This window comes from Cetorhinus maximus, chromosome 22 (genome assembly GCF_964194155.1).
Source record: "Cetorhinus maximus chromosome 22, sCetMax3.hap1.1, whole genome shotgun sequence".
Lineage (NCBI taxonomy): Eukaryota > Metazoa > Chordata > Chondrichthyes > Lamniformes > Cetorhinidae > Cetorhinus > Cetorhinus maximus.
The window spans coordinates 69,075,958-69,091,919 of record NC_135900.1 but is presented as its reverse complement, the minus strand read 5'-3'; the positions used below and the strand labels follow the sequence as shown (position 1 = coordinate 69,091,919).

At 44.3% G+C, this 15,962-nt stretch overlaps 1 protein-coding gene across 2 annotated transcripts in view; it reads left to right on the top strand.

Annotated features, from left to right (window-relative positions):
* The window catches only part of tmtc1 (transmembrane O-mannosyltransferase targeting cadherins 1), a 182,695-nt gene that overhangs the window by 62,276 nt on the left and 104,457 nt on the right, over positions 1-15,962 (top strand). For both annotated transcript variants that reach the window (XM_078568505.1, XM_078568506.1), the window contains one exon: positions 10,121-10,202. In XM_078568505.1, the coding sequence (XP_078424631.1) occupies positions 10,121-10,202 (82 nt within the window). The remainder of the gene's footprint in view (positions 1-10,120; positions 10,203-15,962) is intronic.

Genomic DNA, 15,962 nt, shown 5'->3' with positions numbered 1-15,962 from the left:
AGGGGGGCGGGGGGTGGCGCTGGTGCTGTTGGCGTGTCTGAAACCTTTCTACCATCACTGGTATTTTACTAGCAGTGGGGAAGATGGTGGACAACCTGCCCGCCCTTAGGCCAATAGAGGCCGTTAAGTGGTCAGTTAAGAACCACTTGAGGGCCTCTTCCCGCCGCTGCTGGTATATTACCAGCAGCAGGTGGGCATTTTGCCGTGTGGGGAGACTGCCAGGTATACCCTGGTGGCCTCCTTGCAGGCTTGAGGTGTGAGATGTTGGGGGGGGCGCAGGGAGGGTCCTCCTTATCAGGCACTCTCTTGCCCACGGAGAGTCGCCCTACTGTAAGACCCATTTTGCCCTCACAACTGATTTCCCTCTAACCCCCTCGCCCGGGGTCTACCTAACTGGCCCAGGCAAGCCCCTCTTGTCCACCTTCATTCCGGGGCTGCCTCCATCATGGCTGGCCTTGGCCTACTGCAGTTCCAGCAGTGACCACTGCTCCTATGGCGCTGCTGGGACCAAAGAGCTGCCAGCCCTCTGATTGACTGGCATTTCTTGGGAGTGGGATCTTGCCCCTTAAAGGGGCAGGAGCCCCGACTTCAGGCATTTAACTGTCTGAGGATCGTAAAATCCACTGGAGCCTTCCATGACTAGCCAGGCCCCTGACTTTCTGGCCAGTAGATGGGGCCACTGCCACCCTGTAAAATGCTGGCCATTGTTTTCCTAATCTGAATTTGCTGCCTTTGAGGTCTGGGCAACCTGCAGTTATGATTGTGACAGTGGCACTCACTACTTTTGTCAATGCCCAGTCCTGTAGTTATCGGGAAGGTAGAGTTACACGATATAACTTCCAGCTATATCGTGCCATCGTGACCTCAAAACATTCCGAAGTTCTTCGCAGCTAGTTGAGTTCTTTTCAAATGTGGTCATTGTTGTAACATTGGAAACGCAGCAGCCAAATAGTGCACAGCAAGCTCCCACAACAGCAGTGAGGTAAATGAGTGGGTGATCTCTTTTTTCCTGTGATGCTGATTGAGGGGTAAATGTTGTCCTGGACTCAGATGGCTGAAATAAAAACATTGAACAGGGCAACTAGGGAAATGGGACTAAGTGGATGGCTGCTTCACTGAGCCAGCAGTGACACCATGGACCCACTAAGTCATTTTGCACAGTGTGTGATTGCAGCCTGACTTTCCACGATCATCCATATCTTTTCACACCGTGTAGCAGATATACCTAGTATCCGCTGCAGTTCAGCAGGTACATTAAGGAGACTGGTTTATGTTACAGATGACAATAATGATTTAGTGGTGTCACACACTGCAGAACTGCGTGTTACATACTGATGGCAATGCATTCCATGCTAGACTGTCGGATGGTGTGCTGGGTTATGTTAAGATTTTCTACTTTATGGGAGCTGTTCTGAAATTTAAAAGTTTTTGTGTTCAGGTTAAGTAGTGAGTCTGCTGTCAAAGTATTCCAGCAGGGCTTGCAGTTCCTTGCATTACCAAGTAATTGTGCTGTGCTGGTGAACTGAAAGGCACTTTTCTATAGAGTAGCTACTCTATTGTTGCTTGGGGTCTAGCCTCTTAATCTGCTTGCTTGCTGCTTGTGCTTGAATTTCTTAATGCAGTTGCAAAGGTTACTGGCCAGACATTACTTGCCAACGAAGCAAAAGTTCTGATTAAATCATTTGCTTCATCCAGGTGTGAGCATGACTTCATTTCAGAAATCTTTTGAGGAGCAAGGATGAATTGTGTTTGCTGGTTTTTAAATTGCAGTGTGTAAGATGATGGCTGCCAGCTAGGGAGGAGACAACAAAAGAATATTCGAGGCTTTGGCTATTTCGCTTGCGGTTTGCGGGGGGAGGGGCGGGAATGAATTTGTCAAACATCTTTGCTGAGTCTTGTTTGTTTAATGGATTTCTGTCACTCGGTTAGCAAGGTGGAATGCAAAACTTGTCACGTTCCCATTGAAAATGGCTTCACGCATAGCCATTTTCTGGCACCTTCTGTCCACCCCTTGTACCTTTTACACACCTTACCCCGTCCACCCCTATACTGGCACCTTCTGTCCACCCCTTGTACCTTTTACACACCTTATCCCGTCCACCCCTATATTAGCACCTTCTATCCCTGGCTGGCACCTTCTGTCCACACCTTGACCTTTTACACATTTGACACCTTCCATCCAAATACTGGCACTGTCCGTCCCTGGCTGGCACCTTCTGTCTACACTTTGCACCTGGCATCTTTCATCCACATGCTGGCAACTCCTGCCCTCGGCCTTGCACGCCCGGTGAGGTGCTAAAAATGTCCAGGATTCTTTAGCAGTGGGCTTGTTAGTACACTCTTGCTTATCTTGTGACTGAGTTTAGTGTTTGTGGTAAGTCACAGGATGCACTATTCTCACATGTCAAGAACACCGTGCAGTGTAACGTGTAGTGAGTGTCCCTTTAAGGTTACAAAACCTGATTGCAATTTTGTAAATCCAAGCTGAATTCCTTCAGCTATCACATGAGTGATTGCACACAATCTGGCTTCGGTATTTTGTGCCTCTGACAGTTCCTTCAGTTTTTCTGAAGTGTGACAATGAAGTGTGTGAGGCAGGAACGTGGACGAGATGTATAATTTAATGATATCACAGGTTATAGATGGATAGCTCTGGCATTATTTGGAAATGAAACATCTGAAGTATAATAAAATTAGAACATGTGATTGGAGTTTAAAAGCAGTGGGGAGGGGGAGATCCTGAAGCCAGCAGCAGCGCTGAGGATCAGCATGTTTAAATTTTTGAGTGCTGGCGAGAATATCTAGGATTTTGCAGAATTAGTGGGGAAGTGGGGAATCACAGGGTTTGGTGGGAAGGAGGTAATGATGGAATATTTGATTCCATGATGCCAAGATTTTATATCCCCTGTGACAGGACAGCAAAGAAGAGATTTGCATTTATATGGCATTTTTCATGACCTCAGGATGACCCAAAACCCTTAGCAACCAATGAAGTGTTCTTGGAGTATAGTTTTTTTTTGTAATGTAGGAAATGTGGGAGTCAATTTGTGCACAGCAAGATCCAACAGCCATTTGATAATGACCAGATAATCTGTTTAATTGACATTGGTTAAGGGTTAGATAATGGCCAGGACATCAAAGATAATTCCCCTGCTCTTGTTGAAATAGTGCCATGGGATCTTTTACGTTCATCCGAGCTGGTAGACGGGGCTTCGGTTTAATATCTCGATCGAAAGGCCACACCTCTGACAGTGCAACATTCCCTCAGTTCTGCACTGCAGTGTTTGTCTAGATTTTGTGCTCAAGCCTCTGGAGTGGGTCTGTACAACCCACAACCTCCTGGCTCGGGCAATAGTGCGACTAGCTGAACTACACCTCATTAAGAGCAGTTTGCAAACTGCGGTAAACCTTCTGTTGCATGTGGCTTTAGCACACTGGTACCGAGGGTTGCCAATCCTCCAGGATTGGCCCGGAGTCTCCAGGAATTGAAGATCAATCTCCAGGACACTGCTGCGTGTAATCCTGGAGAAAAATCATTGGGATATTAAAAAAGATTTTTTTGCCATTTTCTTTAAACATTTCTCTTTACCAGATATAAAAATATTGAAAGCTGGGGGAGGGGTGGGGGTGGGTGTTGCTATTTGACTGAGAGTCAAGCATCATCCATTTTGGCAATGCATCTTTTTGCTTTCCAATTGGCATAGGAAGGCAGTACATCACAAAGATGGATGTGTTGGTCGACTAATGGCTGGAGCTTGGGGACAAGTTGTATGATGAAACCTCCAGGAATACATTTAATCACAGTTGGCAACCCTACTGGTAACATTTTGACACAGTCATCATGGAGCAGTGACCATTTCTGCCATATATGGGAGGGAGAGAGAGAGAGAGACCCACCACCTTATTACCATATCCCTCCACAATAGATTGAGGTGCTTTATGTACATTTGTTCTGTATGAAGAGATGGCAGCTCTTCTGTGCCAGCTTTTTCTGTGCTGGGTAGCTCTTGAAGTAGTCCAATGAGATCCTTAATTTCCATCTGAATGGCTGGAATGGACAGATGGAGTTTCGGTGGCAGCCATGGCACAAGTTGGTAGCACATTTGGGTTCAAGTCCCACTCCATGGCTTGAGCTTAAAAGTCTATGCTTACGCTCCAGTGCTGCACTGTCAGTGGGGCCGTGATTTAATATCTTATCCATCTGCCTGCTCAGGTGGATGTAAAGGATCCCACTGTATTATTTTGAAGGAGAGCAAGGGAGTCATGCTTGGTGTTCGGGCCAAAATTTACCCTTTAATCAACATCATAAGAACAGGTTATCTGGTTATTCTCATATTTCTGTTTGTGGGAGCTTGCTGTACACAAATTAGCTGCTGCATTTCCTACATTACAACTGTGACTGCACCTCAAAAATAGTTCATTAGCTGTAAAGTGCTTTGAGATGTCCAGTTGTTGTGAAAAGTGCTATATAAATGCAAGTTTTTCTTTTCTCATCTGGCAAGCCGGTAGTCCTTCAGTACCACACTGTGTAAGATTGCAAGCAAGTTTGTGCAATGAAAATGGAATGAAATTGCCAATGGAATGCCCTGGAATGATCATGAATCAGATAAGAGCACTGTATTTCTAATTGGAGTGAGTGAAAGTCTCGTTATCAGATTCCCAGAAGTATTCCAGGCAGTGGGAGTTATTTCCTCGATTATCAGGATATGCTTCTCGTTAATAATATTGGTGGCACACTTTACTAAGAATAACTTTGATGGTCACACCTTGTTCCTGTATGGTCAGAGGGAAATTTCAAAGCTTTTGTTGTTCTACGTCTTTCAAAGGAGAGCTGTTATTGGCTGAAACTGGTATTCAACACTTGCAATGAACAGCAGTAGCATAGTCCTGATTGTCCCTTAAATTTTTCTTGGGTAGCACCTTCATGGACTTTTTGCTGGCCACCCTAATAGCCCAGTTGGTATGTTTACTGTCTGTTATGGAGTCATATGGGCCCCAGTTTCTAAGCTCCCCAGTGTGTCTTAATGATTGGTGCTTATCACTCCTCAGCAACAACCACTTACTCTGCTCGTTACATTTCTCCTTGTCGGCCATACTCATACCTGTGTTTTGAAACTGGAGGCGATGGGGTTGCCGAACCCCCTGTTTCCTTCCTGTGTTGTCTGTTCACAATGTCAGGGCCATTTAGTTCTGGCTTCTCTTCCTGTTCCTGCATCGTTACCTCTGGAGTCTTCGCAAGGATCGCTCCTTGGCCACAACCCTCCTGTCCCACCCCTATTTCTTATTTCCATCCTGCTCCTTGGCGACATCATATGAAAACACATTGCCAGGTTCCACGTTTACATGGATGGCATCCAGCTCTACCTCACTACCAGTTCTCTCAACCCCTCCACTGCCCCTGATTTGTCACATTGCTATCTGACATCCAGAACTGAATGAGTAGAAATCTCCTGCAATTAAATATTGGCAGTCTGAAGCTATTGTCTTTGGTCCCTGCTATAAACTCTATTAACCAGCTCCCAGTCCTGTCCCTCTCCCTGGCTACTGTCTGAGGCTGAACCAAGCCATTCACAACCTTGGTGTCCAATTGATACTGAGCTGAGCTTACAACCCCATATCCACTCCATTACTAAGATTGCCTATTTCCACCTCCATGATATTGTGCGTTCCTGCCACTGCCTCAGCTTCATCTATCCCTTCTATACCTCTAGACTCGGCTATTCAAATATTCTCCTGGCTGGCCTCCCACCTTGCAACCTGTGTAAGCTTTAGCTCATCCTAAACTGCCCTGTCCCTATCCTAACTCTCACCATCACCATCCATCACTCCTGTACTTTCTGACCTACATTGTCGCCCGGTCCAGCAACACCTAAAATTATTATTCTTGTTTTCAATTCCCTTCGAGGTCTGGCCCAATCCCTACACCTGAAACCTCCCCCAGCCCTACAACTCCCTAGACATCTCTATCCACCCACCCACCAATCAATTTTGGTCTTTTCTGCATCCCCAATTGTCATGTCTCCAACATCGGCAGCTGTGCCTTCAGCTGCCAAGGCCATACACTCCAGAATTCCCTCTTTAAACCTGTCCATCTCTCTACCTCGCCCTCCTTCTTTAAGACACTCCTTAAAACTTGCTTCTTTGACTAAACTTTTGACCACTTGTCCTGATATCTTGTGTGGCTTGGTTTAAAATGTGGTTTGCTGATGATCTTGATTGGTGTAGTATATAGACCACCAACGAGTGGAAGGGATGTGGAAAAACAAATTTTCAAAGAAATTATGGAGAGGTGAAAGAGTTATAGAGTAATCATAATGGGGGACTTCAATTATCCAAATATAGACTGGGATAGGAATAGTACAAAGGCACAAGAGGGGCGAGAGTTCCTGGAATGCGTTCAAGATAATTTTCTGCAGCAGTGTTTCCAGTTCAATGAGAGGACATGCACTGTTGAACCTGGTTCTAGGGAATGAGTTGGCCCAAGTGGATCAAATATGAGTGGGAGAGCCTCTAGGGGACAGCGACCATTGTATCATAAAGTTTAGGTTAATCATCGAAAAGGACAGGGAATATCCAGAGCAGGGATAATTAATTGGGGGAGAGCCAACTTCGATGGGATAAGAATGCATCTGAGTCGAGTGAGTTGGGATCAAATGTTGGCAGAAAAGAAGGTGGCTGAACAATGGGCCACCTTTAAAGAAAATGTATTGCAGGCCCATGTCAAGGTTGAAGGGGAAAGGTAGGACAAATAAATCCAGAGCGGCCTGGATGACGATAGAGATAGAGGTAAAGGTGAAATGGAAGAAGTGCGCGTATGACAGACATTAGGCAGAAACAGGCTGAATATAGAAGGACCAGAGGGGAAGTGAAGAAACTAATAAGAAAAACAAGATGAGAGCATGAAAAGAGGCTGACAGTGAACATAAAAGGGAATCCCAAGGTCTTCTATAAGCATGTAAGTAATAAAAGGGTGGTAAAAGAAAAAGTAGGGCTGATTAAGGACAAAAAAGGGGACTTGCATGTGGAGGCTGGAGAATAGGAGAGGTGTCGAATGAATACTTTGCAAAGGAGAGGATCCTACCCAGGCCGAGGTGAGAGAGGAGGTAATTGGCACAATAGAAGAACTCACAATTGAGAGAAAGGAAGTGTTGGAAAGGCTATCTTTACTTAAAATAGATAAGGTACAAGGACCGGATGAGATGCATCCAAGGGTAATGAGGGAAGTGAGAGTGGAAATTGTAGAGGCGCTAGTGATAATCTTCCAGGCTTCCTTAGACACAGGGGAAGTGCCAGAGAACTGGAGAACTGCGAATGTTATATCCTTGTTTAAGGAGGGGTGCAAGGATAAAGTTGGCACCTACAAACCAGCCAGTTTGACCTGTGGTAGGGAATCTTCTGGAAACTATAGTACGGGATAAAATCAATAGTCACTTAGACAAGTGCAGGATAATTAAGGAAAACCAGCATGAATACATTAAGGGAAAATTTTGTTTAACTAACTTGCTGGAGTTTTTTTTTGAGGTGGTAACAGAGAAGGTGTGTAAGGGAAACACTGTTGATGTGGTGTATATGGATTTTCAAAAGGTATTTGATACAGTGCCACACGACAGACTTGTGAGCAAAATTCTAAGTCATGGAATGAAAGGGAAAGGAGGCACTTGGATAAGAAATTGGCTGAGTGACAGGAAGCAGAGAGTAGTGATAAATGGTTGTTTTTCAGATTGGAGGAAGGTTTGTAGTGGAGCTCCCCAGGGGTCAATGTTGGGACCCTTGCTCTTCCCGATATATATTAATGACCTAGGCTGTGGTGTGCAGGGCATGATTTCAAAATTTGCAGATGATACGACGATTGGAAATGTTGTCAACTGTGATGGGGATAGTCTTGAACTTCAAAAGGACAAAGACATGTTGGTGGATTGGGCAGACAAGTAGCAGATGAAGTTCAATGCAGAGAAGTGTGAGCTGATTCATTTTGGCAGTAAAAATATGGTGAGACAGTATAAAATAAGGGGAGAGCCTCTAAAGGAGGTGCAGGGACAGAGGGTCCTTGGTGTATATGTACATAGGGCATTGAAGATGGCAGGGCATGTTGAGAGAGCAGTTAATAAAGCATATAGTATCTTAGAGTTTATTAATAGGGGCATTGAGTACAAGAGTAAGGAGGTCATGTTGACACTAGTTAGGCCTCATCTGGAGTACTGCGCCCAGTTCTGGGCACCATACTTGAGGAAGGATGTGAAGGCATTGGAGAGAGTACAGAGGAGATTCATAAGAATGATTCCAGGGATGAAGAACTGTAGCTATGAGGATAGATTGGAGAGGTTGGGACTCTTTTCCTTGGAGAAAAGAAGGCTGAGAGGAGACTTGATAGAACTATTCAAGATTCTGAGGGGTATGGACAGGGTAAATAGTGAAGAACTGTTGTACACTCAAAAGAGCAGCAAGAACTAGAGGGCACAGATTCAGATGATTGGCAAAAGAAGTAAATGCGACATGAGGAAAATATTTTTCACCCAGAGGGTGGTTGGAGCCTGGAACAAACTTCCTGAAAGGTTGGTGAAGGCAGGTTCGATCAAGGTATCCAAAAGGGAATTGGATTGCTACCTGAATAGAGGGAATGTGCAAGGTCACAGGGATAAGGCAGGGGAGCGGGACTAGGTGGAATGCTCTTTCAGAGAGCCAGTGCAGACTCGATGGGCCAAATGGCTTCCTTCTGCACTGTAAAGATACTGTGATGTCACAAGCACAGGCAACATGTGAATTGGAGCCATCAGCTCATTGGTACCTATAGTGCTTTCCACTGACCCCTGTTGGAGTGTGTTTATGGGTAGCCATTGAACAGGAGTGTTGTAGACTGTGATTCCTTCTGCAGTGGAGTTGCCTGCGGGCACTCCACGTCACAGCACCAGCATAACGGTTGAACAGTAAGGTGATGGTGGAAACTGGACTAGTGGGCTGTGAGGGAGGAGAAAACCCCTCCGAAACTCAACCTGATGCTGTAACTTTGATATTACTATATCTTTTTAAAATTCCAGACTACCTATTTTGCAACAATATAATGCAGAGCTTGAACAGTTTGGCCGAAGGAAATGATTTGTTATAATGGGAGTGATCCCTTTGATGTGTGTTTACCGAAGGCATTGTCTATCTTAAAAGTGAAAGTGCACAGCACCACATTTAACTAAATTTATCTTGTAGAGCTCCATAAGTTGTTTCATTAGGAAATTTTATTTCTATTTCTTTACTCTTCTGGAATCATTGAGTTCTGTTAGAGTTAGAGTTAGAGTTCATTGGCATCTAATGCTTGTTAGGTAAATGTCAGTGAGCACAGGTCAATGTGTGTCCCTTGCCACATGTGACAGCCATGGCTCAGTTGGTAGTACTCTTACCTTCAAGTCAAAAGGTTGTGGTCTTAAGCCTTGCTCCAGAGACTTCAACCTAAAATCAAGGCTGACACACCAAGGGAATGCTGTACAGTTGGAGGTGTCGTCTTTCAGATGAGACATTAAACCGAGACTTTGTCTGCCCTCCCAACTGGATGAAAAAGATCCCATGGCACTATTTCTGGCTCTTCCCTGGTCCATGACGGACTGATATTCTCCTGCTTAGAGCTCTGCTCTACTGGGTATGGGTCCATAGGATACGTGGAAACCCATCACTGTCTGATACTGTTATTCTACAGTTGGGTTTACGGGATATCCTCTGGTACACTTACCCACTTTTTACTTATAAAACCAAGGCGATATCAAGCATTGAGGGGAATCGAAGCCTGGCCTGACCTTGCCATCAGCTGCATGTACCAGTGGTCAGGAACCGACATGATGGCTGACTTCTCCTTCCCTAATCTAGGGGCACCCAGTTACTTCCAAGGGCAACTCAGTGGAACCAGGCATCTGAACACTGACCAGGGCCTGAACTGAGCCGTTTGATCTGTACGGTTCAGTTACGTACAAATTGGTTCAGAAAGACATCTCAGGAGGAGCCCGGAGATCCAGGTTTAATTGCCGTCAGAAGAGCTTCCTGACTTCAGTGCCTGAACCTATCTGTTTTGTCAGCCTTCCCCACCCCCCCCTACCCCGAGACTGGTTTTTATTAAAGCTTTCTTGTTTTCCTATTTCAGGAACCTACCTGCTGATAGGATCAGAGGAATTCTAAAACTGTCTGCACCATACCTGAAGAGAGCTGGTTTTGTAACTGTTTATGTAAGTATGAGGAAAAGCTGCAAATTAAATTAATCAAATCTTTGATCTCCTCCTGACCTTGAGGATAGTTTTTGGTATTTTTATTAATACCCAAACAGTAGCAGTTTAAACTGGAAGGGGAATTAATGAACAGATTTTCCCCAGGAGAAATTTGGCTTGGTTCTGATTTTCATGCATGATAGGAATTTTCATTATAAATAGGGTGAATCAGCTCCTTGCTATCTGTACTACCCGCCCCTAACTGACCTGGCCTCCCAACCCTTACATCATCCAAGTGAATGTGCGTTGCATCTTTTACATGACACAGAATCAGGAGTAGGCCATTCAGCCCCTCAAGCTTATTTCTACCACCACCCCCCCCTAATTTCAATCATGGCTGATGTGTATCTGAATTCCATTTACCCCACTATTGTTCCATATCCCTTGATGCACTTAATGAATAAAAATATATTGATCTCAGTAATGAACATGGAGTGCCCATTGTAGAACTTATGCAAGTTGCTTCTCAATGTTCTCCAAATAGCACAGCATTGCCCTCTTACTCCTCTCTGCTTTAATAGGGAAGGCCATTAAAATCTCAAGCAATTCCTTATGGTATCTTTCAACGTCCATAAAGTCACAGCACATTTAAACAGAAATAAATCTTCCTTTTCCTATTTAGAAGTAAATTACTTGTCAAAGGTACTTTCTGATGCTGGTGCCCATTCCATCTCCCTAAGGATCTCACTGTGCTGTATTATTTCAGGCCCCTGTCACCTCTACATCATAGCACAGATGAAACTTGCTCTCTTCAGAGTAATAAATGTGCACATGGATCTGGAGTGCCACTGTAGCTCTGCTACTCTTCGTTCCTGGTCGTTTTTCACTCCTGTCTGATGTCCACCAAAGTTGGCTCTCTTGCTGTTCGAATATCTTCCCTCACTTTGCTTCTTGCCTACTGCTATGTAGCTGGAAGATGGGACGATGTTAGCTGCACTGTTACCTTGTGACAACTCTTGCTACCTCAGCTCACAAAGGGCTGGTGAGCTGTTTAATCATGAGGACCTCTGTTCCAGGCCTCATCCCTGCCCTCTGTTTCTAGTTAGTGGCCTTTGAGTAGTGATTAAATATGGTGCCTTGCTGATTTTTCAGCCCTTACCCTTCCTGATCTAAGTCCACTGTGGCCTCTAACTCAGCACAGACCATGCAAGGAACCTGGCTGAGTGACTCACTGTCTTGACCAAATCAGCCATCTGGGGGGATTGAAAGGAAGAACACTTGTTCCAAGAATAATTGTTTCCCCTCCCCTCTTTTTTTTTCCTTAATTCCCAATAAGTGGAATACTCCTTCACCATGAAACCCAATGCCAAATAATGGAACCAGTGGACAGAAATTGTAATGGTTTATTGCAGTCTAACTATTGTGAAACTGGAAAAATTGGAATAGAGTACATTCTTGTGGCCATAAATAATAGTTATACCTATAGGGAATGTGTAGAGCAGTGAGATTAGTTGTAGACTCATTTGGTGAATGTGCCACAAGATCATTAGAAATAGGAGGCAGGAGTAGGCCATTCGGCCCCTCGAGCCTGCTCCACCATTCAATAAGATCATGGCTGATGATTGTGGCCTTAACACTACTTTCTTGCCTGTCCCTCATAACTCTCGACTCCCTTGTAGATCAAAAATCTGTCTAACTCAGCTTGAATAGTCAGTGACCCAGCCTCCACTAAATTCCAACCCTCAGAAGAATTTCCTCCAGCTCTCAATCTTAAATGGGAGACTGCTTATTTTCAAACAGTGTCCCCTAGTTCTAAGTTTCCCCATGAGGGAAAACATCCTTTCAGCATATACCCTATCAAGTTCCCTCAGGATCTTATATGTTTCAATAAGATCACCTCTCATTCTTCTAAACTCCAATCAGTATAGGCCCAACCTGCTTAACCTTTCCTCAAAAGGCAACTGCTTCCATCCCAGGAATCAGCCTCATGAACCTCCTCTGAACTGCTTGCAATGCAAGTGTATCCGTCCTTAAATAAGGAGACCACAACTGTACACAGTACTCTAGGTGGGGTCTCATCAACACTGTTGTAGCAAGAATTCACTACTTTTATACTCCATTCCCCATGCAGTAAAGACCAATATTCCATTTGCCTTCCTAATTACTTGCTGTACCTGCATGTTAATTTTTTCGTGATGTACATGGATACCCAGAACCCTCTGTACCAAAGCATTATGCAGCCTCTCCATTTAAATAATATTCTGCTTTTCTATTCTGTCTGCCAAAGTGGACAATCTCACATTTTCTTCCATACTGCTCCATCTGCCAAAATTTTGCCCACTAACCTAGCCTATCGATATCCCTTTGCAGACTCTCCTTATCCTCCTCACAACTTGCTTTCCTACCTATCTTTCTATTGTCAGCAAATTTGGCTACAAAACAGTCAGGCCCTTCATCCAAGTCATTAATATAGCTCGTAAATAGCTGAGGCCCCAGCACTGATCCCTGCGGCACGAGTTACAGTTTGCCAAGTTGAAAATGACCCATTTGTCCTGACTCTGTTTCCTGTTTGTTAGTCAATCCTCTATCCAGGCTAACATCACTGCCAACACATGAACTGTCAACTTGTATAGTAACCTCTTATGTGGCAACTGATCAACCCCTTTTGAGGTGCCTCTTTTGAAGCTTCCTGAAACTGGTTTTTTCTTGCATTAAATATGCTATGTACATGCAGATTGTTGTTGTTTTTGAAGAGGAAGGTTGAAACAGACTTGGAACAAGTTGAGAAGGTTCTAGATTAATAGTGGTCTTTTTTCTTGCCCATCATTGCCTGTTTTTCCTCCCTCCCCTTTGTGAAACTGTGCTGGTTTACATAACCTGTTAAAGCTGGCACTATCAAAGGGAATTGTCAAGTTGGAATGTCAGACAAGGCTAGAATTGAGCAAGAAGTGGAAAATTTTGTTTTGAGCGAGCATTTATGCAGGATGAGATTAGTGACATCAAGGAGCCCTAGCAAACCTGGAGTCAATGGGAATCAGGGGAAAACTCTCCACTGATTGGAGTCATACCTAGCACAAAGAAAGATGGTTGTGGTTATTGGTGGTCAATCATTTCAGCCCCAGGACATCATTGCAGGAGTTCCTTAGGGTAGTGTCCTAAGCCCAACCACATTCAGCTTCTCCATCAATGCCCTTCCCTTCAGCATAAGGTCAGAAGTGGGGATCTTCACTGATGATTGCACAATGTTCAGCATCATACGCGACTCCTCAGATACTGAAGCAGCCAGTGTCTATATGCAATAAGACCTGAACAATGTTCAATATTTGGGCTAAGTGGCAAGTAATGTTGCCTGGCACTTCTATGATGCCAATAACCAGTTCCAGAAAGATAGAATCTAACCATCTCCCCATGATACTCAATGGCATTACCATCTCTGAATTTCCCATTATCAACATCCTGGGGGTTACCATTGACCAGAAACTGAAATGGACAAGCCATATAAATCAGTGGCTACAAGAGCAGGTCAGAGGCTAGGAATTCTGCAGAAGGTAACTCACCTCCTAAATTTCCAAAGCCTGTCCACCATCTGGCACAAGTCAGGAATACTTTCCACTTGCCTGGATGTGTGCAGCTCCAACAACACTCAAGAAGCTCAACACTATCCAATACAAAGCAGCCCACTTGATTGGCACTCCATCTACCGCCTTAAACATTCATTCCCTCCACCACAAACACAGTGGCAGCAGTGTGTACCATCTAGAAGATGCATTGCAGCAACTCATCAAGGCTTCTTCGACAGCACCTTCCAAAGCTGTGACCTCTACCACCAAGAACAAGGGTAGCAGACACATGGGAACACCACCACCTGGAAGTTCCCCTCCAAGCCACTCACCATCCTGACTTGGAAATATATCGCCGTTCCTTCACTGTTGCTGGGTCAAAATCCTGGAACTCCCTCCCTAACAGCAAGGTGGGTGTACCTACACCACAGGGACTGCAGCAGTTCAAGAAAGCAGCACCTTGTCAAGGGCAATTAGGGATGGGCAATAAATGCTGGCTTAGCCAGCGACGCCCACATCTCGTGGACAAATAAATAAAATAAATAAAAACAGATTAGGATTAGGGTTACTTATTTTGTCTGTATTCGTTCTTGAGATGAGTCTAATTGTTTCAGGTGAATGATCATAATTACTATGCAATCCCTGTATACTAAATCCTTGGACTCTGTCACTTTAAAAACTGGGTCCCTTTTATAGTTACACTGAGGCTAGGTTGGGAAACGAGAGAATGTCTGGTGGGAGTCCTTTCAGTGGCAAATCAGCACATGTTGGGGCTAGTTGAGAGATTGGTTCCTATCAGTATCAGCCTTTGGACTTTATCGCACTCTTTACCATTGTCACAGCTTTGCAGCAAACCAAGTTTTTTCTAAGACACCAAGCGCGTGTCTTATACTCTGTCCAAACGGGTTGCTGGAACTCTGAATCCTGGGGCAATCAGTGGAGAATGCACATAATGCCTCCCGTGAAAAATGGCATGCTGTTAAGCAATTGTGTGAAGGCTAAGTTATTGTCTGTATTTATATGCAAACAAAATTACACAAACAGTGGGAAGCAGGCAAATATGCTGTGTAAATCAGGAATCAAACTTGCTGCGGAACAAATTGAAGCAAACGACTTAAGGCGCATCTTATATCTTGCAGCTTCTCACAGCCTATACAACTGAGTGCTCACTTAACACTAGGTTCATTAAATTCAGGTTATTCTCGATAGAACAAAAGTAGTGTGCGTTCTATACAGGCTGACCTTACCACACGATGAAGTCTACGATGGTAGAGATGGAAGGTTATTCTTATAGACCTCTAATCTGCATCATTCTTTATGGAGGTGCAGTGAGCACCAAACTCAGCACCAAGAATGAGTGTGTTCCTGGATTATAAGGATGTATTTCTTTTGCAATTTCAGGCGTTCCAGGAGGTGATTTTGCTCCCAGTTTTCACAGTGTTGAGTGTAAGATGACAGTGGCACTTTACCTCAAGACAATACACTGTCCCTGAGCCACAGTATATGATGGATCGCCTTTTCTTTGCTATGCCTCAGAGCACGGGGAACCTTCATCTAATAGTTAATTTGCAGTTGCTCAGGAACCACAGAAATTCCACTTTTGTAAATGCCAACACTTGACCAGAAAGTTTAACTGCCAACTTGAATCAACTGCCCACTCCTGGCTGAGTTCCATTAGTGGAGGGTTTGCAATCTCTATTCACTAGCATTATGTACGCCAAAGCCAAAACAAGAAAATCCATATCATCATTCCCAGTTAGTAGGGATAGAGTTGGGAGACTGGTGTTTTTCAGACAAGGCTCAGAAATCTAATGGGAGTTAATTTCTGGTAAATTGCACTTGAGTCTATATTTGAATTGCCATTATTGATGTGTGTCTGGGGTCATGTGGGAAACTAGACTCATTTGGTAATTAAAGCATCAGGCCAGGAAGCCATTGAAGGCCAGGGCCCAGGTTTATCCAACAATTTCCATTTCCTGCCAGGCTGGCCTCTGTTATTAAGGCTAATTTTAACTTCATGATATCATATAGGTTGAAGCTGAAATAGTTTTTCTAACCCCTTCCACCAGTTTTCTCCCCACCACCTTCTTTCTTGAAGATGCTGACTCCCTACTCAGATACTACTATCCTTTAGTACTTCCCTGGGTGACTTAGCCATTGGGCAGAAGTACCCAATTCTATCCCGGCCCAGCGTCCACATGTGCAGACTTCCACCAGAAAA